The 21,431-nt window shown below is 38.5% G+C and overlaps 1 protein-coding gene and 3 long non-coding RNA genes across 4 annotated transcripts in view; 3 read left to right on the top strand and 1 right to left on the bottom strand.

Annotated features, from left to right (window-relative positions):
• Positions 1 to 6,297: 6,297 nt before the first annotated feature.
• LOC143102283 (uncharacterized) lies at positions 6,298 to 7,123 on the bottom strand. The gene is made up of 3 exons (XR_012982571.1): positions 6,857 to 7,123; positions 6,660 to 6,719; positions 6,298 to 6,496 (listed from the first exon to the last, which is right to left on the bottom strand). It is a non-coding gene; the product is annotated as an uncharacterized LOC143102283 (long non-coding RNA).
• Positions 7,124 to 10,062: 2,939 nt separating this feature from the next.
• LOC143102281 (uncharacterized) lies at positions 10,063 to 11,530 on the top strand. Its single transcript, XR_012982569.1, has 2 exons — positions 10,063 to 10,451; positions 11,367 to 11,530. It is a non-coding gene; the product is annotated as an uncharacterized LOC143102281 (long non-coding RNA).
• A 2,398-nt stretch (positions 11,531 to 13,928) lies between these two features.
• LOC143102282 (uncharacterized) lies at positions 13,929 to 15,227 on the top strand. Its single transcript, XR_012982570.1, has 2 exons — positions 13,929 to 14,178; positions 15,064 to 15,227. It is a non-coding gene; the product is annotated as an uncharacterized LOC143102282 (long non-coding RNA).
• Positions 15,228 to 19,021: 3,794 nt separating this feature from the next.
• LOC143102878 (uncharacterized) overlaps positions 19,022 to 21,431 on the top strand; it is a 268,065-nt gene continuing 265,655 nt past the window's right edge. Inside the window, exons 1-2 of the mRNA XM_076266689.1 lie at positions 19,022 to 19,049; positions 19,126 to 19,430. Coding sequence (XP_076122804.1) covers positions 19,022 to 19,049; positions 19,126 to 19,430 — 333 coding nt within the window. The remainder of the gene's footprint in view (positions 19,050 to 19,125; positions 19,431 to 21,431) is intronic.

Raw genomic sequence — 21,431 nt, 5'->3', positions numbered from 1 at the left:
ACAACTCTGCTTCTTTCTCTCTCTCAACTCCCCCTCTTACCTCTTGTCTTTGACTTGCCATTCAACTCCCTCTTCTCTCCTAGGCAAGTTCAACTCCCTCTTCTCTCCCTCTCTTGCCTTTTGTCTCTATAGTATAACACTATATAATACCATTGATATACTTATTAATACTAACCATCATTACTTATAGTAATACCTACTATTTATCTCTCTTTCTTCCCTCTTACATCACTTGTGAGATAAACTATTACCAGTCATCAGCCATCCTTGTGTTTGGCCCTCATCGCACCTGAAGTCCCATCCCTATGACTGCCCTATGTTAGTGCTGGGCGGTATGACCAAAAATGTATGTCACGGTATTTTTCTAAATTCTTACGGTTTCACGGTATATGACGGTATTTTTTACCATGCATAATCAGATGTTCACAGCATTTTCTACAGGTTGAGAGAGGAATTGCTGCAGTACATTTGCTAAGGATGGTCTATTTTACAGTCATGATGTAGAATAACTCCAGTAGTGGTAATGCAGTTTTGCATGGCCCCAGAAAATCATGCTGTTTACAAAGAGCCACTCATGATTCTAATGAAGAATCTAATCAGAATGCAAAGACAATTGCAGTCAAAATACAGAACTTTTACTGTGCAAATTTCACAAGTACATCTTGTATAAAACCAATACAAAAAGTAGTGCAACTTGCAATAATTATACTTTTTTGAAAATTATACAATTTAAAATAAAACCTCTCTGTTAATATGCTTACTGCAAATAGGCCTATCAGAAATGTATTGTTATTGTGTGGTTTACATGACGTTAGTGGTAGGCTAACATTAACTTCATGTGGATGTGGATGTCGTTAGCCTGCCATGAGCTTCGGTTCGGTTCGCTAGGCAAAACATTAACAAAAAAGTTTGTTTTGGTGCACTGATGACAGTCAGGATCATTTCTAACTAGCCAGCTAGTATTGCTCAGTGCATGTCTATAACATGCTTTACTTGCTACCTGGATAATTTCAGCGAATATTCTTAAGGTGAGATGAGTAATAAGATCATTAAACTTCACTGTGTTCGGTGGGTTGCTAACTAACTACATCACCTACTAGCCAGCTAGTTACAGCTGTTGAACAATCTCAATAGAATTTTCGTGACGCTAGGGGGCAATTCCATGCAAAGGTCATCCTTACCATGGAAAAAAAAAGTTGTGCATACGCAAATAGAACTGTTGTCAAAATCTTCATTTAGGTCTAGATTTTTTTGTTTGTAACTGATCTGATTGAATTTGATGGAGAATAACACTCTTTTTACATCATAAATATGGTGTGCAACCATACATAAACAACTTTTTTTACATGGTAATATTATACATATTTCAAAAGTGGATAAATGGACCCAATGTTCAAACAAATTGTGTCATTTGACAAATTCCAGATTGACAAGGGAATGGTAGAGCAATGTCTATGCTCAGCTTGCCTTTAAGAGCACAACTCCTTACATTTGTAAGGCTTTTGTTTTTAAGTCAGCAAGTTCCATGGCCATGTCACATCCATAACGTTTTATAGGAAAAGTTTATGCTACACATACAGTGTTGATGCGACAATGTCCATAGTGTCTGTGCAAAGCTGATTTATATCAATGTAAAGTGTGATGACCAAATTGTGCCCCTTTCTTACTTTTAAAACCTTTAATGGTGCGTTATGGATGTGACGTTATGGATGTTACATAATGTGAATTTACAAGACTGGGGACTTTATTATACCTCAAAGCCGATAAAACGTCTGTTCTGGTGGCATGTCAGTTTCAACGCATTTCAACTTAGTGTTTACAACTGACATTTCAAAGATTATTAGGTTGATCAAAACCACAGGGAGGCCTTGCCTAACCATTAGCAAAACAAACATAATATTAAAATACCTCCAGTGATTAGCCTAGCAATAGCCTATTTTCAAGTGGCCTAATAACGAAAATCTGAGCGATTATCTTCCTGTAACTGTAATATTAATGTTGTACAGTAACTGGATTATCGTGTTAGCTGGTGAAGATGGCTGACTTTGCAGCTGGAGTTAACATAGCAACCTCCTTCTGTTGCAGATCTGCTCAGCCTGCCGTTCACGTCTGCTTAACACAGTTTAATTTTAAATGTGACGCGATATGACAGCATTTGAAGTGTCAGGTCCTCTGTAGCTAATACCCACAGAGTAACATGAGTAAGGGCAGCAATAAACTAGATGTACCGCATAGCGGTACAAAATATGACCGCCTCTCAGTCCTGCATATTCTCTTCGCAAAAATAAATCACGCTTGTCAATTTGTCTCCATCTCCTACTCCTGCAACTCATGTGCATGTAAATGAGTGTGTGCATATGTGAGTTTGCTTTTGTTTATAGTGTGTGTGTGTGTGTGTCTGTGTGTGTGTGTGCATGTGCGTATGCGTGCCTGTGTTTGTGTGTTTATGTGTGTGTGTGTGTGTGTGTGTGTGTGTGTGTGCGTATGTGTTTGCATGCCCACATGCGTATGCGTGCCTGTGTGTGTGTTTATGTGTCTGCATTCATGTGGGTGAGTGTTTGTGCATGTGTGTGTGTGTGTGCGTGCCTGTCTGTATGTGTTTATGTGTGTGTGTGCGTGCCTGTCTGTATGTTTGCGTGCGTGCGTGTGTGTGTGTGTGTGTGCGTGTGTGTGCATGTGCGTGTGTGCACGTGCGCGTGCATGTACTTTATGTGTGCAAATAACAAATGAGTGGGTATGGGTTAGGTTGATGCGGGCTCTTGAGACTAACATACCATAAATATTTTGTCATCTTGGGTGCAACGGTTCAGGTAGGGCTAGTTATTTAGGGGAGTGGCCACCAAGTTTCATGTTCCCTGGTGTTTCAGTAACCCGGGAATCACTGACCAAAATTGATGATGGTAAAAGAAAAAAATAAATTTCTTTTTTATATTTTAAATGACTTGTTGTCCTGATTCTTCCTGTGGATCTTAGTGGGCACTGAGGAAGCAATAATTTCATCGCTAGTTTTTCATGATTAACATTTCAATTGTTTCATATCAAAATTCACTACTTAATTATGTGTTTTATGAAGTTTGTCGAGGACTGGTTCAGACACGTCACATCCATAACGTGAAACCGTCACATCCATAACGCCAGTTTTTCCTACATAATGCATTACGAAAATGACGCATAGTTTCAAAAACACACTTTTTGTAGAAAACCTGTAATCTCTCACAAAAGTGTGTCCATTTCATGTCACATCCATAACGCTGATAAAATGCCTTGTATTCTTAGTATGAAATTGATTATATGAAATTTGAGGATTTCTCAGTATTCAGAGGACAGAGGTTGCATTAAAAGTTATGCAAATTAATTCACTGATACTAATTTTGCCCCCACTCTAAAGCATTTTGTTTACCAATATGAGTCCAATTGTCACATCCATAACGCTGGAACTGCCCTAGGCTAAATCCTTTTCAATGCAGTATGTATCCCTTAACGTTTTTCTTTAACTAAAGAAACAATTTAAGGTATTATTATGTGCAACACCCATAAATAAACCCCTTACCTAAGGAGAAATTAAGCCTTAGGGGTCAGACTTCAGGGGAAAACATAAGGTGTTTTGTGTTTACCCTCACTATGCCTCGCAGTGGCACCATGCGTGCGTGTGAAAAAAGTCCCGTCTGAAACAATGTCTAGCGGTGCAGCGTTCCAAATGTTGTGTAATCAAATACACCGGTATGACGGTATATTAAAAATTCATATCATAACGAAAATATACACCGGTATACGGTGTGAACCGATATACCGCCCAGCACTACCCTATGTGATGACCCTGTGCCCCTTCAGGCCTTCTCCTGTCAGTGCACGGGCAGGGCTGGGCCTGGTTGGGCTAATACCCTCATTGATTACACCTATGGTTAGGTTGGGGCTATATTAGGGGTTCCCTATCTTTCTGATTAGGCATTTTTCTTACTTCTTGCAGGCACTCACTTTGATTCTCTCACACTTTGCTCTCTCCCCTCATTTCTAACTCTACATCTCTTTCTCTTTCTTTGTCTTTAGGCCTACTTCACTAGCTTCTTTGCATCCATACATCCATACACTCATACACGCACGTCACCACTCCCATTCATTTCCCCCTAGACATTTTGCTATTGGTAACCTTGTGCTTTACTTTAATAAATTAATATATTTGGTTTGAACCTTGTTGTCCGTGTCCCTCTTTATGTTTCGGTCTGGGAACGAGCTAACCGTAACACTTACCATTGCCTATTGCAGTCCCCTTGTCTTGATTCCTGGTCCGTGCAGCCTAGCTACCCAGTACTTGACATATGACAATTCCTAATCCCTATGGACAATACATGCCTTCATTGGACTATTTGAATTTTCTGACACTAAATAGGATTCATGCATACATCATACTGGTTATGTAACCATTTTACCTCTTTGTAACATACCTCAGGTTGTTGTGTTCAATTCTGTACACCTAACTAACCTATTCATTTATTATGTATACAGTACAGACCTTACTGCCCTGTAACTGACCCTAGCCAGATGGGTCAGGCCCTCGAGTCTTGTATCCACTCAAGGTTTCTTCCAATATGTATCTCCAATTGTGGAGATACATATAGGTGTGAAAAGTGGCCTGAAGTGAATAAGTGGCCTGAGTAGAATAAGTGTGCAAAGTTTGTGCTGCCATGGACTCCCATGGCACTAGAAAGAAGCATAATAACAAATCCTACTAGCCCTATATGGTCCCTATGCAGCTTCAATGCTTGCCCCCCAATAAGACAAGGTAGAAACACTAATGGCCCCAAAAATGACAGAAATGTGGCAAATGACTTTTAAGTGATAGGGACCAAATATAGTGCTGAAAATGTATAATCAGAAAAATAGGCCAAAATAAATTTCCCATGACAAATGGGAAGTCTAGACCAAATCTAGTGCTAAAAATAATCAATTTCTCAAATACATTTTATTTTCAAGGGCCATTTTTAACGATAGAATTTCATATAGGGGATGTCATTGGAAAGAGGAGAGAGTGTAGTTTCAGAATGTGGTGAAAGACCCCTTGCAAAATCCTTCGTGGGGTATCTGTCGCTGTTCAAGTGCTGAAAATCTGCAATTTCCCAAATACATACTATATATTGATATATACTATATCAAAGGGCAAAAAAGGCCATTTTCCACCATAGAATTTCACAAGTGGGGTGTCATTGGAAAGAGGGGAGAGTGTACTTATAGAATGTGGTGAAAGATCCCTTGCAAAATGCATTATGGGATGCCTGTCGCTGTTCAAGTGCTGAAATTCTGCAATTTCACAAAATACATACTATATTTTCAGAGGGGCTAAATATGCCATTTTCCACCATAGAATTTCACAAGTGGGGTGGCATTGGAAAGGGGAGGAAGTGTACTTTCAGAATGTGGTGAAAAATCCGATGCAAAATGACATGTAGGCCGTAGGGAATACATTTACTGTAGAAAAACTTCAAAATCTGCTACCAACTACATCCCCCCCCCCCAGTGTAAAATGAACAAAATTATTTAATAGAAAACATAACACAACATGTATCAAAAGATCCAGCACAGAAAATAAAGAAAAAACTACATAATCTGCCACCCTCTACATACCCCCCCCCCCCCCCCCCTCTAAATTACCAAATTATTTAATAGAACACAAAAGGCAACATTTCTCAAAACATTCGGCAGTGGAGTCAACAGAAAAAAGATATACAGGCTTTTGAACGTCTGTGAACAATGCCTGTTCATCTGCAACAGGCACATGCCTGTGTTATCGCGGATTTGCGGTCAACACTGGCCCCTTGTGGACGAGGTAAAAAATTTTTTATTTAAGGTGGAACGGAAAATTAACTCCCCTGCGATCTGAAAGTGGTCTCCCCCGCGGATCTGAAAGTGGTGCTAACTTCAGCCTCGTACCTAGGCCTAGGCTATATGCGCTCTGTGTCTGAGCTGTCTGTGCACGTCCGCAATTGATTACGTTCCTCAAATGGAGAACACATCAATCCCATGGTATTTTTTGCCCTAAAATGCATGAAACATGCAAGTTAAAAATCCCGCCGGTAGCCACGTTACATCTCCGTTTTATTTGCCTAGGCTACTAGCCTACAATAAATGAATTGAACGAACTCATCTGACAACAGGTATATCTACTGATTCGGTCATTGAGACTACAGAATACAGACTACAGAATACAGTACAACAAATGGTTATAGAACTTACTACTGAACAGCACTGAACTGACATTATAGTAATACTACTATAAGACTTTGCTACTAACCAGCTCTGGCACCCAAAGAAATTGGAACATCTCCATCACCTCTTCAGTTGGCTTTGCCATTTGCTCTACCCTCTTATAGACAGTTTGCCTCATCCTGTCCATTATATGACTAATATCTGGCTGACGATGGCACAACTAATTGTTTATGGCGTTTATATGCTCTTGAAAGCTGTGGTAGTCCTCCCCAACTGCTTCAAGGTCCAACATAATCTGAAAAAAAAAGACATGCAGAGAATGCAAAACGTATGTGAGCAATGATAATATAAATTTTCTCAAGCCAGATAGTCTTTCATTCAATCAGAAATAAATAAATAATGTAGCCGGACCTAACTGCTGTATGATTCAACATTTCATTCACAAACATATTACAAACCTCTTGTGTTGGCTCGTAATCAGAAGACATCTGGACCCCCACTCTGTACTTTTTTGCTCTCTGAAATTAGCAAAGAGAAATGTGTAATATTAAGATATCTGTACTGACAAACAGTGGCTACTGTGACTAGCTAGCATATAGACATACAGACAAGAAAACAAACGGGCTAAAGACAAGCAAGAATGTAAAAATGGCACCTGATGTCCAGGTGGGTCCTCCAGAGGCACATGGTCCACAATTCTTTGTCTTCTGACACCAAACTTTCTCTTAATCTCCTGCACCGTCGTCAAGTTTATCAAAGGAGACCTTTCCTTTTTGAACTTATTCTTAAGACACTCCAGCAGGGTCTCCTTTGAGTAAAGACATGAATTATGAGACTCAGACAGAGTCAGAGTAGTATAAGAATTCAATTGAGGAATAATGTTTTCCATAACAAAACGTTAAAAAATAACATACATAACCAGATTAGCTGTGGTCATTAAGAAATGGATATCTAGTGAACAGACACCACAGGACATCAGTGTATTTTTTATGGTTTGGGTACCTGAAAGAACAATCATTGGAATTAGAATTTTCCTACTCATGGTTTTAGTAGCAGAGGAGATGCTGAGCATTATTATATAACTTATAACAATATGCAGGAAAAAAATAACATGTGGTCCTAAAAACCTTCATGAAAAAAATTATTGAATTAATGAAGTATACTCACCGAACCAACGATGATTTGTGTAACTTTTCCACCTCTCAAAAACAAGACTGCTTCATCAGAGGAAACAGTTGTTCAACCATCCTCTCTGTCAACCCCAGCAGTCTCCCCATCAATTTGCTGTTCTGTTAATGCAAGTATGACAATAGACTTTCATTACATTAAATATAATGCAAACAATGCAGAAATCAGGAAGATGCTGATGAAGTAGCTGTAGATGTTGCAAATATTTGGGAAGGTAAAACTTTACATCACAAATTGGACACTTAAAGATAGTCAGAGGTAATGGATACTATCTTTTTGCCATCAATTAAATTGATGGACTGAAGCCATTGACAGACATCTTCATCTAAAATGAAAAATAAGACATAGAGACATTAAGTACATATTGTAGTGAGTTAGTGAGTTCCATCCTCTTTTAGATGCCTGTATTGTCTTACAGACACCAGAGCCGTAGCGTTAGCTATACAGATGTACTAAATACATTGTAATTTGCAATGAGCCCAGCATGATACAAGAACGAGGTTCAACTGGTAGCTATCTGTATGTGTTTCAGAAGTCTGTTATAGCACTATTGGCTACTGTTAGCTATCCTAACTTGTTGGCTGGGTTCCCTGTAATTTAACTAAACAGTCTGCTAATGAAGTATTAGTTATTGCCAAATCATTTGCATCGTATGTTAGCTGACGTTAGTAGCAGCTAGCTGATTACTCTGCTTTGCTTCTAATGCTATGTTCACTAGCTAGCGACAGCTAGCGCTAGCAGGCTAGCTGTAGATAGCTTTAACTCAATCGGGGAGAGGGAGGATATTGAACAGTAGTGTCATTCTACACAAGCTCGAAATCGTATAATCGATAGTTGATTTTATTGCCAGGCTGACAAGAAAGTACAAAACGTATCTTAATGATGGATCCAGTAACGTTAGGGTGAATCAATGTCTATCGGAACTCCCCCTATTTCCACCGGTCCCGTATTTCCACCGTCTTGCGTGTATGTGTCACTTAATATCCATTTCTATACAAACCAAGACAGCGGACTCTATAGAAACGCAACCACCCACACCATAGGTGTATCTAAATTAGCTATGTACCAAAAATGACATTTTACTAGTGATGTGCCCAATGAAGCGAGGCTTCGGAGCTTGTGTCGAGCAGAAAGGGGCGTGCCACATGAAGCCCCGGTTCGAGGCTTGTGTCGTTTCCATAAAAATCACGTGACTGATGACAAACGAGGCCTCGGTTTGTGAGTGTGACGTCTGAAGCTTCGTTTGGGACACACACCCACGTGACTGCTTCGGAATCTGATTCAAAGGCTTTGAATTGCGCGAACCAGGGCACCCGCTCTACTGTCGGAATGAGTTGTGTTGTATTGCAAGAGCCAGGCGAAATTTGTGGGTAGCCCTGATTTATATAGGATGCTTTTTCTGTTTGTGAATTTACGTTCTTTTCCTTCCGGTAAATGTCCATAATCCATATAGAAATAAAGAAGAAATAGCCTAGGCCTAGCCTAAAGCTTTGCCATTTAGAACAATGACATTAAAACGTGTCTGCGTTGCAATCTTGTCTCAACTTCATTTAATGTCTCAATGTCATTTAAAAGCAATACAGGCTAATAATTTCTATGTAGGCCTAACAATAATGGCTGACATAATATTTTCCTTTTATTGAAAGTTTGATTCATGAAACGTCAAACTATGTCAGGCCATGTAGGGTTTGGTTTAATTAGGCGCCTGGTCGTTTCCTTTTCACTCTCGTCCATAGCGTGTTGAGGTTGATAATACTTCGTCCTGGTTCAGAAGCTAAGTAGTGTCTACTGCGGTCGTTAAGTGGATGGGAGACCGATTGGATCATTGACTGGGATAACATGATTTCACGCCTCCACGGAAACACCAATCTTCACGTGATAACGAGTGACGGGATTATGTTGCCTTATTGTATTGAATTGAGACAAACAGAAATGCACATTTCTTGCAACACTTTTAATGTAATGAATGAGAACATTTCGAAGCTTTGGCATTGTGTTGAACGTTGTAGGCATTATTTGCGGGGCTTTATGCAAACCACCAGATGTCGCTGTGTTTTCCTTATCTTCCATGTTTCGAAGCTTCGACACATTACTCGGCACATTAGGGAAATGTGCCGAGTAGCGCTCGAGGCTTCATTTACCCATCACTACATTTTACCGTGACTCGAAGAGCTGTAAACAGTGTTGTAAGGCTGCGTGTACACAACCGCTTGGAGCTCCAGTGGAATTTTAATTTCACGACGAGAATTCTCGGTCTAACCGTCCATGTGCCGTTGAAACAGTGTAAATAGGCGACCCATCAGGCCAGCACTATAACTCCGAGCGTGGTAAACAAAATCGGATATTTCAGGCAGTAAATGCTCCCGTTAAGAACCAAACCAGATTTTGTTCAAATCTACACACCTATGGCTACTGAAAAATGTAAGGTTCATTTAGTAAATGTTATTTTGAAGTTTTAAAAAATATTGTTGTTTTAGAATTTCTGAACAAAAGTGGTGATAATTGGGGGTGTTACGATATGATAGTTAGCTGCTGCTAACATTATTCAACGAACCTCTAACGTTAGCTACAATTTACTACTTCTGACAGCTGACTATGGAGTAAAACTTGTGTCACCTTAAACCGAATTTGAATATGAATTTGAATATGAATTTGAGCAATTGTATTGGAAAAACGAATTTGAATAGTATATATTGAAACTGAATTCATTAGATTGGAACTGAATCTCAGTCAACTTGAAATTGAATATAATATTTTGAAATTGAACTAATTTGCTCTGATACATAAATTATCCTGACTGAAAATTTCGCTCTTGGAACTTTCACATTCAGTTCTCAAAATTCAGTTTCAAAACGTGAAATTCAATTTCAGTCTACCGAGACAAAAACAGCTGGTAGCTAAGGAAGAGCAATCGAGTGCAGAGCTATTGTGATCGCGTGACAAGTGCCGAGCGCGAAGCAAAGAGCATAGCACCCTCTTAGCAAGCTGTCTCCTGAACCTCCTTACAGTGTCGAACAGAGAAAGAAGAGATGGAAGCGACTGGCACATCAGAAAACGTCCAAGTAAGTTGATATCATATGCCATGTCTGTTAACGTTACTTTATATAATGTACATTATATGCTAGCGCTGGCTGGCTAGCCAGCATAGTTTCATCGACTAAGTTAAAGTTTTTTCCATAGTTCAGAACCAGTTAGACTACTATAACGTTACTCTTTGATAGAACAATATGATTGGTCATTGTCATATCATTGTGCCTTTTAGGCCTGTAAGAACACGTTACAATCTCAGGTTAAACAGTATCATTCATGGAAAACTGGATATGTCCCCCTAGTTAAGCTTTTTTCATCGTTGTGTTGTCTGTTAGCTAATGCTACGTGGGGCAATTTTTTCGTGCCGTGATGTTGCCAGACAACTGGATTGCGATAACTAGCAAATGGTAGCTAGCTAGCTTCTAAGAGTTTCAAACTGAATATGTTCTATATCGATAATATGATCAAGACTCAAGAGACCCTAGTTTAACAGTATTTCTACAGGCTGATTTATGCTTCTTCATCGACTCCATGCAGATTTTCTAAAAGTTATTGAGAAATAGACACAGTATATTACAATAACCTAATTATTATACTTTAACTGTGTGTTGTCTTGATACTTCTGTTTCAGTAATGTGTGTGTAGATTGCAAATAATGTGTTGTATGACGATAGAAATGTCCTTGGTTCTTAATTAACTCATTGTATTGACCAAGTCGTGTGTGTGCAGAGAAGGTGTAATGATATTTATTATGATGTATACGATCCAAGGTATATATGTGTGTGTGAGAAACAACTGATTGTCTCTTAGGTGCACAGACTTGTGTATCCTGATTGCCTGATGCTTATGAGACCTCTTTGCGCAGAGATGAATAAACAATTAACGAGAAAGACTCACAGTAGACCTTTCAGCTAAACACTGATTGTTTGTTGGTTTTATTTTCATAGGTTGAGAGGCCTCAATGAACAGTGGACAGTGAGATAGACTGAGGACAATGGACTGGCACCGATCAGACATGGACACCGAAGCTTGATTTCTCTTAATAAATATCTTTGCAAGATGCAACACATATTGTAAAACACTTTACACACTAATAAACATGTCCACTGTTGTTTTCTCTGGAATTGATGTTTGCCAATTCACCATCACCAATTGTTTGCCATTGGTGGTGATGGATTTCCAAATGGATTTCCAAATGTATGGGCAATCTAAATTTTAGTTTATGTGTGTAATCAGCTGATATTAGATATGATGCAATTGCAAAATCATGTAGGTTTATCCTTTGCAACATAAGGAAGAACAGACCTTATCTGACACAGGATTCCACACAACTTCTTGTTCAGGCCATGGTCATCTCCAAGCTGGACTATTGTAATTTGCTATTAGCTGGTTTACCTGCTTGTGTAGTAAGATTGTTACAGCTGAGTCAGAATGCTGCCGCACGCCTGGTCTTTAATCAACCAAAGACATATGTAACTCCTCTCCTAGTTACTCTCCATTGGCTCCCTAGTAGGCAGAATTAAATTTAAATCTCTCACTTTGGCCTATAGGACACTGACCGGATCTGCTCCTTGTTATTTTAATTCAATGATCAAGACGTACATCCCCAACTGCCCACTGCGGTCTTCTGAAGAGTGTCTGTTGTGTCGACCAGACATAGGTCAAATTCAAGACTTTTCCTCAATGGTTCCATGTTGGTGGAATGAGTTGCCCAGTGCTCTCTGTTCCTGTGATAGTTTTGGGTCTTTTAACAGGGGTCTAAAGACGTATCTGTTCAACATGCACTTGAATTAACACTTATGGTTTGTATAGTATTGTTTCATTTTCATTAGGCTGTTGATTAATTTGACATTGTTGTTTATTATTGATATTCTCCATAATGTAGTCTTACCATGCTATTGTTATTTTTATTATATTATTGACTGAATGTACATTATTGTTTATTATTACTATTTTCCCTTTTTTCTCATTGTTTATGTCATTAGGCTATTGATTGAATTGACATGGTTGTTTATTATTGCTATTCTCTTTATTATAGTCTGACCAACATCTTCATTTGTTCCCTGTTCAATTTTAAGTATTATATTGTTTTGTATTTATGTTGCTTTGGACAAAAGCGTAACCATAACCATATGTAATTAGAAGCAAATAAAGGTAGCCTACACATCATAGTATTACAAGAGTGGCTTTAAACGTAAGAAAACGGTAATGATTTGTCCTTTTTTGGTCATTCAAACATGTAGATTTTTATTCACATAATTACTAGGTTGTTGCCTTTTCTATCCAGTAGGTGGCAGTCCAGGATAAGAAATAGAGCAGTAGTTGAGTAGGAAAAACGAAAACGAGAGAAAGTTATGCCCATGACATTTTAAAGAATGACAGGCTAGAAGTTTGCAATTGGTAGACAGTACATTGATGTTTGATGGCTAGCTGAGTAGTTCTGTATGGACTGACAGGCTGGAAGTTTGAAATGTAATACTGTAAAAAATGTTTTAGCCTATTTAAAATTACAAAAACGGTAGGTAAGACCATACATCGATGTTTGATGGCTAGCTGGGTAGTTCTGTACTTCAAGGATTGACAGGCTAGAAGTTTTAGATGTAATACTGCAAAAACATTTTTATTTGTTTAAAATTACAAAAACGGTAGGTAAGTAGGCCTAGGCTACATCGATGTTTGATGGCTGGGTAGCCTAGACTGTTCTGTATTTCAAGGATTGACAAGCTAGAAGTTTGAAATAATACTGCAACAAATGTTTTATTTGTTTAAAATTACATAAACGGTAGGTGAGACAGTAGGCCTACAATCGGAATGTGTTTTATGAATCGTGCGTGCAGATCTAATAACCGTGCAAACCAAGTGCCCACACTATGCTCTGCTTCGCGCTCGGCACTAGTCACGCGATCACAATAGCTCTGCACTCGATTGCTTTTCCTGAGCTACCAGCTGTTTTTGTCTCGGTAGACTGAAATTGAATTTCACGTTTTGAAACTGAATTTTGAGAACTGAATGTGAAAGTTCCAAGAGCGAAATTTTCAGTCAGGATAATTTATGTATCAGAGCAAATGAGTTCAATTTCAAAATATTATATTCAATTTCAAGTTGCCTGAGATTCAGTTACAATCTAATGAATTCAGTTTCAACATATACTATTCAAATTCGTTTTTCCAATACAATTGTTCAAATTCAGCAATTCAAATGCAAATACAACATATTCAAATTCGGTTTAAGGTGGCACAAGTTTTACTCCATAGCTGACCGTCATGCGTTAACGCCCACCAACGTTTACGGGGAACGCTATGGAGTAAAACTTGTGTCACCTTAAACCGAATTTGAATATGAATTTGAATATGAATTTGAGCAATTGTATTGGAAAAACGAATTTGAATAGTATATATTGAAACTGAATTCATTAGATTGGAACTGAATCTCAGTCAACTTGAAATTGAATATAATAGTTTGAAATTGAACTAATTTGCTCTGATACATAAATTATCCTGACTGAAAATTTCGCTCTTGGAACTTTCACATTCAGTTCTCAAAATTCAGTTTCAAAACGTGAAATTCAATTTCAGTCTACCGAGACAAAAACAGCTGGTAGCTAAGGAAGAGCAATCGAGTGCAGAGCTATTGTGATCGCGTGACAAGTGTGAAGCAAAGAGCATAGCACCCTCTTAGCAAGCTGTCTCCTGAACCTCCTTACAGTGTCGAACAGAGAAAGAAGAGATGGAAGCGACTGGCACATCAGAAAACGTCCAAGTAAGTTGATATCATATGCCATGTCTGTTAACGTTACTTTATATAATGTACATTATATGCTAGCGCTGGCTGGCTAGCCAGCATAGTTTCATCGACTAAGTTAAAGTTTTTTCCATAGTTCAGAACCAGTTAGACTACTATAACGTTACTCTTTGATAGAACAATATGATTGGTCATTGTCATATCATTGTGCCTTTTAGGCCTGTAAGAACACATGGAAAACTGGATATGTCCCCCTAGTTAAGCTTTTTTCATCGTTGTGTTGTCTGTTAGCTAATGCTACGTGGGGCAATTTTTTCGTGCCGTGATGTTGCCAGACAACTGGATTGCGATAACTAGCAAATGGTAGCTAGCTAGCTTCTAAGAGTTTCAAACTGAATATGTTCTATATCGATAATATGATCAAGACTCAAGAGACCCTAGTTTAACAGTATTTCTACAGGCTGATTTATGCTTCTTCATCGACTCCATGCAGATTTTGTAAAAGTTATTGAGAAATAGACACAGTATATTACAATAACCTAATTATTATACTTTAACTGTGTGTTGTCTTGATACTTCTGTTTCAGTAATGTGTGTGTAGATTGCAAATAATGTGTTGTATGACGATAGAAATGTCCTTGGTTCTTAATTAACTCATTGTATTGACCAAGTCGTGTGTGTGCAGAGAAGGTGTAATGATATTTATTATGATGTATATGATCCAAGGTATATATGTGTGTGTGAGAAACAACTGATTGTCTCTTAGGTGCACAGACTTGTGTATCCTGATTGCCTTATGCTTATGAGACCTCTTTGCGCAGAGATGAATAAACAATTAACGAGAAAGACTCACAGTAGACCTTTAAGCTAAACACTGATTGTTTGTTGGTTTTATTTTCATAGGTTGAGAGGCCTCAATGAACAGTGGACAGTGAGATAGACTGAGGACAATGGACTGGCACCGATCAGACATGGACACCGAAGCTTGATTTCTCTTAATAAATATCTTTGCAAGATGCAACACATATTGTAAAACACTTTACACACTAATAAACATGTCCACTGTTGTTTTCTCTGGAATTGATGTTTGCCAATTCACCATCACCAATTGTTTGCCATTGGTGGTGATGGATTTCCAAATGGATTTCCAAATGTATGGGCAATCTAAATTTTAGTTTATGTGTGTAATCAGCTGATATTAGATATGATGCAATTGCAAAATCATGTAGGTTTATCCTTTGCAACATAAGGAAGAACAGACCTTATCTGACACAGGATTCCACACAACTTCTTGTTCAGGCCATGGTCATCTCCAAGCTGGACTATTGTAATTTACTATTAGCTGGTTTACCTGCTTGTGTAGTAAGATTGTTACAGCTGAGTCAGAATGCTGCCGCACGCCTGGTCTTTTATCAGCCAAAGACATATGTAACTCCTCTCCTAGTTACTCTCCATTGGCTCCCTATTAGGCAGAATTAAATTTAAATCTCTCACTTTGGCCTATAGGACACTGACCGGATCTGCTCCTTGTTATTTTAATTCAATGATCAAGACGTACATCCCCAACTGCCCACTGCGGTCTTCTGAAGAGTGTCTGTTGTGTCGACCAGACATAGGTCAAATTCAAGACTTTTCCTCAGTGGTTCCATGTTGGTGGAATGAGTTGCCCAGTGCTCTCTGTTCCTGTGATAGTTTTGGGTCTTTTAACAGGGGTCTAAAGACGTATCTGTTCAACATGCACTTGAATTAACACTTATGGTTTGTATAGTATTGTTTCATTTTCATTAGGCTGTTGATTAATTTGACATTGTTGTTTATTATTGATATTCTCCATAATGTAGTCTTACCATGCTATTGTTATTTTTATTATATTATTGACTGAATGTACATTATTGTTTATTATTACTATTTTCCCTTTTTTCTCATTGTTTATGTCATTAGGCTATTGATTGAATTGACATGGTTGTTTATTATTGCTATTCTCTTTATTATAGTCTGACCAACATCTTCATTTGTTCCCTGTTCAATTTTAAGTATTATATTGTTTTGTATTTATGTTGCTTTGGACAAAAGCGTAACCATAACCATATGTAATTGGAAGCAAATAAAGGTAGCCTACACATCATAGTATTACAAGAGTGGCTTTAAACGTAAGAAAACGGTAATGATTTGTCCTTTTTTGGTCATTCAAACATGTAGATTTTTATTCACATAATTACTAGGTTGTTGCCTTTTCTATCCAGTAGGTGGCAGTCCAGGATAAGAAATAGAGCAGTAGTTGAGTAGGAAAAACGAAAACGAGAGAAAGTTATGCCCATGACATTTTAAAGAATGACAGGCTAGAAGTTTGCAATTGGTAGACAGTACATTGATGGTTGATGGCTAGCTGAGTAGTTCTGTATGGACTGACAGGCTGGAAGTTTGAAATGTAATACTGTAAAAAATGTTTTAGCCTATTTAAAATTACAAAAACGGTAGGTAAGACCATACATCGATGTTTGATGGCTAGCTGGGTAGTTCTGTACTTCAAGGATTGACAGGCTAGAAGTTTTAGATGTAATACTGCAAAAACATTTTTATTTGTTTAAAATTACAAAAACGGTAGGTAAGTAGGCCTAGGCTACATCGATGTTTGATGGCTGGGTAGCCTAGACTGTTCTGTATTTCAAGGATTGACAAGCTAGAAGTTTGAAATAATACTGCAACAAATGTTTTATTTGTTTAAAATTACATAAACGGTAGGTGAGACAGTAGGCCTACAATCGGAATGTGTTTTATGAATCGTGCGTGCAGATCTAATAACCGTGCAAACCAAGTGCCCACACTATGCTCTGCTTCGCGCTCGGCACTAGTCACGCGATCACAATAGCTCTGCACTCGATTGCTTTTCCTGAGCTACCAGCTGTTTTTGTCTCGGTAGACTGAAATTGAATTTCACGTTTTGAAACTGAATTTTGAGAACTGAATGTGAAAGTTCCAAGAGCGAAATTTTCAGTCAGGATAATTTATGTATCAGAGCAAATGAGTTCAATTTCAAAATATTATATTCAATTTCAAGTTGCCTGAGATTCAGTTACAATCTAATGAATTCAGTTTCAACATATACTATTCAAATTCGTTTTTCCAATACAATTGTTCAAATTCAGCAATTCAAATGCAAATACAACATATTCAAATTCGGTTTAAGGTGGCACAAGTTTTACTCCATAGAACGCCCCTTGCTTTTGGCTTTTGCTTAAAGAAGTATCACTTAATGTTTCGATTTGCAGGCCACACGGGCAATGATTATGAATGGGGGGGGAAGCAGAAAAAACTTTGTGCCACGTACCGTTAAATCCACTGCAGCAGAGTGAGCGTCTCCGGGAAAGGGTTCCATAAACGGTAGTTTAAGTTCAAATAATCCTCGCGAGTAAGAAATAGCACCCTTTTCAGGCAAAAGGTTCTATTTCCTTGGCAAAGAACCCCAATGGTTCTATTTAGCACCCACAAGAACCCTTTTTTCTAAGAGTGTAGTTTTTCTTTATGACGTAAACCGCTACATCTCGGCTCTGGCATTGCCTAAACTCATCGTGTGGGAAATCAGATTATCTGTCAATGTTGGGCTTTGAAAGTAAGTGATATTTGCTCAGTAATAGTAGGCTACATTTTGTAACATTTATAGAGAAACTGAGGGGAAGTTAAATTAGAAATTAGAATCGTTGGAAATTGAAAACACATACAAAAAAAGATTCGGGGCTTTGTGAGATTTGCACCGCCCTAATTTTATTTTTGACTCTTCCCGTCACCGTTGCAACCTCTGAGCGCTCATTCTCCAAGTTAAAGATCATTAAAAACCACTTGAGGAGCACAGTGGGACAGGAGAGACTGAGTGGACTTGCCATGTTGTCCATAGAGAATGAGAGAGCAAAGAAAATGGACATACACAGAGCATCGTGGACGAGTTCGCGGAGTGCAAGACTCGTCGGCCCTTCAAATAGTGCTGCGTATTATTGTTGTTTTATTATTAGGGGTCATATGTAGCCTAATGTTTTTGTTGTTGTCCTCTTGGTTAAACTTCATGTACGTTCGATGGACTTCGAAATTACATAGTTGCTCTCCGTGGCGCTGATGCTTGTAAGACCCGCTGTTGCGGGCATGTGTAGGCCTATGTTGTTAAATTATGTTATGATGAGTTTAATATAGGGCCCGGTCATGTGCCCCGACTTTCCAGACAAGTGGATGTAGGAAGCTGGAAGTGGGTGACGTTTGTGTGTGTGTATACAGCTCCTTCAATTGTCTTTAGTTAAATGAATCGACATTAATGAAAACCCAATATAAAATTATATCATGCAGCCTCATGTGTCTTCATTACTTTATAGAGCCTCAAGAGGGCGGTCTATGCAAAGTCAATACCTTCTCATCGCTTTATATATCCTAATTACACGTTTGTTAATATCCATTTGAACAATAATTTAAATGGGAAAACCAACTAGGCAACACTCATGCACATAACTTTAATGTCCCCGAGATGCAATTTGTTTTACAGTACAGGCATGCTGACACATAATCCACAACACAAACATTGAACCAGACATCTACAGCACTATTTATATAACACATAACATACACACATCAATAAATAGAATACAGGAGGCAGGGTGCACAGGGAGGGCAGATCGTTTAAAAAGGGTTACACACTGTTATAGAGAGCATTTGTTTCATTTGTTTTGAGCATTTGAGTCCTCCTTCAGTCAAAGCCCTCCTGCAGTCCAGTCCTTTGTTAAGATAGCCTATGTTTTGTTGTAGTTTACATTTGTGATTTTAATAAAGTTGCATGTTCAGCAACATATTTGAAATGGATTTTAGAACAGTCTGGAATTGTATGGTCCTCTCCCTCATGGCCATAGAAGGTACGTATTTGCTAACTCGTATCACTCTGTGTTCTCTCTCTTATGACGGCACTAATGTTTTCATACATATCAACAGGCTCAAGAAGTCAAACACTGACACAGTCTGAATCAGCACTGGCAAAACCTGGAGGATCCCATAAGCTGACCTGCACAGCCTCAGGTTTCAACTTCGGAGATTACTGGATGAGTTGGATAAGACAGGAACCTGGAAAAGGTTTGGATTGGGTTGCAGCTATCTCATTTTGGGCTGGAAGTGACATTCGTTACTCTACCGCTGTCAAGGGAAGGTTCACCATCTCAAGAGACAACAACAAGAAGCAGGTGTATCTGCAGATGAGCAGCCTGAAGACTGAAGACACTGCTGTGTATTACTGTGCCAGAGACACACAGTGACAGAAGAGGCTCCATTGCACTTACAAAAACAACTGCAACACTGATCACAAATCAGAGTTAGCAGGCATCACAGAGGATATTATAGTTTTTTACTAATAAAGTCAAAGCGTTTTCATACAGAATGCTTCATAGGTTTTACCCAAAGCAGAATTTACTGTAAGAAAAGCAGTACCAGATCAGTTCTCCCCAGCTATGTTTTTTAGACTGTGCAGATCAACTGGCCCCTTCATTCACTGACATTTTCAATTCCTCTCTACGTCAGTGTGCAGTTCCACGATGTTTTAAAGAATCCGTCATTGTCCCGGTCCATAAATCAGCAAAAAAACAGGCCTCAATGACTTCAGGCCAGTTGCCCTCACCTCAGTGGAATGCTTGTGATGTGGATGAGGTGCTGTGGCCAAACCGAAACTGAAGAGAGGATGCAGCATAGTTGTTTTTTTTATGTAGACCACTGTATGTGCAACTTTGTGTTGGTTGGGATGTACACTGTGTACATCGTTTTTATGGAGAAAATAAAATATATTTGTTACCGTTTATGTATGTGTTCTGAGTATAAAAACAATATTCTCAAATATTTTACAACACACTTACTGTACAGTACACTGTCTGTAGTAGGTGTAACACTGAACAAAAAAGGCCTAAGTCATTACGATGAATGGAAAATAATTGTTTTCCATTCTTCATAGTGTTTTACATTGAGCATGTCAATGTTCAACTGGTTCTTATAAATGTCTAGGTTGTGTGTGTCATCTGAAAACAAAATACCATTTTGAGAAGAAATAACATTGTTTTGAATTTAAAGTTTCATTTTGCAGGAGAATTGAGGGGTTTTGTGGTCTGTACTTTTGCGTTCATTCATTATTCTGTTTTGGAAGTGAAATGGAAAATAGAAAAACAGTGCTAAAGCTCTGATTGCTAATTGTAAAACTGTGTGACAGGTGTTTGCCCATGTGATGAGTCAGTGTGCATAGTAGGGAAATTAACTTTAGAATTTGAATGCCAGTGTGTTACTTGTGAAAACAAAAGATTTTCTTCATGGAAATTGTGCCAAATGCAGATAATTGTGTGTAGTGTTTTGAAAAAAGTGTGTTTTAGAACTGCAATTTGAGTGTACATGTAAAGCAGGAATTGTGCTTGTAGTTTCGCAGAATTGGTTTAGGGGGTAGGTACCAGTATTTGTGTGTGTAACCAATTGAGAAAAACTAATACAGCTCTGTGCCATTGGATACTGGACTTTCTGAGGAATGGAATTCAATCACTCAAGGTTAATAATGCTACATCATGCCCTCTGACTCTCGACACTGGTGCTCCATCTACTCTAATGCCTTGATATCTCACCACCACTCACAATTGGTTGTGACCTCCTTCCATTACACGCCATGTACTCTGAGCACACCTTACACCGCACTTCCAGAATAAGAACCCTCTCATCCAAACCACCACTTTTTCCAGCTTCTTCCCTCTGAAGACGATACAGGTCCATAAAAATTGAAACCACATTGATTCAAAAATAACTTCTTCCTTTCAGCAATAAGACTCTTGAACCCTAAAACTGATCTGAACAATTTAATTTCCTTTTTTCTTTGCAATTCTTTCTTTCTCTTCCTCTACACTGTTTTGTACGGAGCCCCGGATATGTCATGGGGAGAAAAAAAAATAATAATAATAAGTTGTGGCCCCGAAATAGCAATTAGTTCCCACAAAATAATAAGTTGTGGGCACGAAATAGCAATTAGTTCCCACAAAGTACTAATTTGTGGCCACGAAATATTAATTCGTTCCCACGAAATAGTAATTCGTTCCCACAAAATAGGTAATTTGTGGCCACTAAATATTAATTCATTCCCACGAAATAGTAATTTGTGGCCACGAAATATGTATAGTCTAACGTGCACTGGACAGCTGGGTGAGCAAATCGAGCACCAGTAGAAGCCTGTCGTGTCTTTTCTCATCACTCCCCACCATCTCTCAATTCAATGGTTTGCAGTA

The sequence above is a fragment of the Alosa pseudoharengus genome, unplaced genomic scaffold (genome assembly GCF_046254945.1).
Source record: "Alosa pseudoharengus isolate Yale_2024_CS ecotype anadromous, Long Island Sound unplaced genomic scaffold, YU_APseudo_1.1 YU_APseudo_1.1_scf_4, whole genome shotgun sequence".
NCBI classification, from domain to species: Eukaryota; Metazoa; Chordata; class Actinopteri; order Clupeiformes; family Clupeidae; genus Alosa; species Alosa pseudoharengus.
Note: the sequence above shows the minus strand (reverse complement) of the source record. Positions and strands in the feature narration are given on the sequence as shown.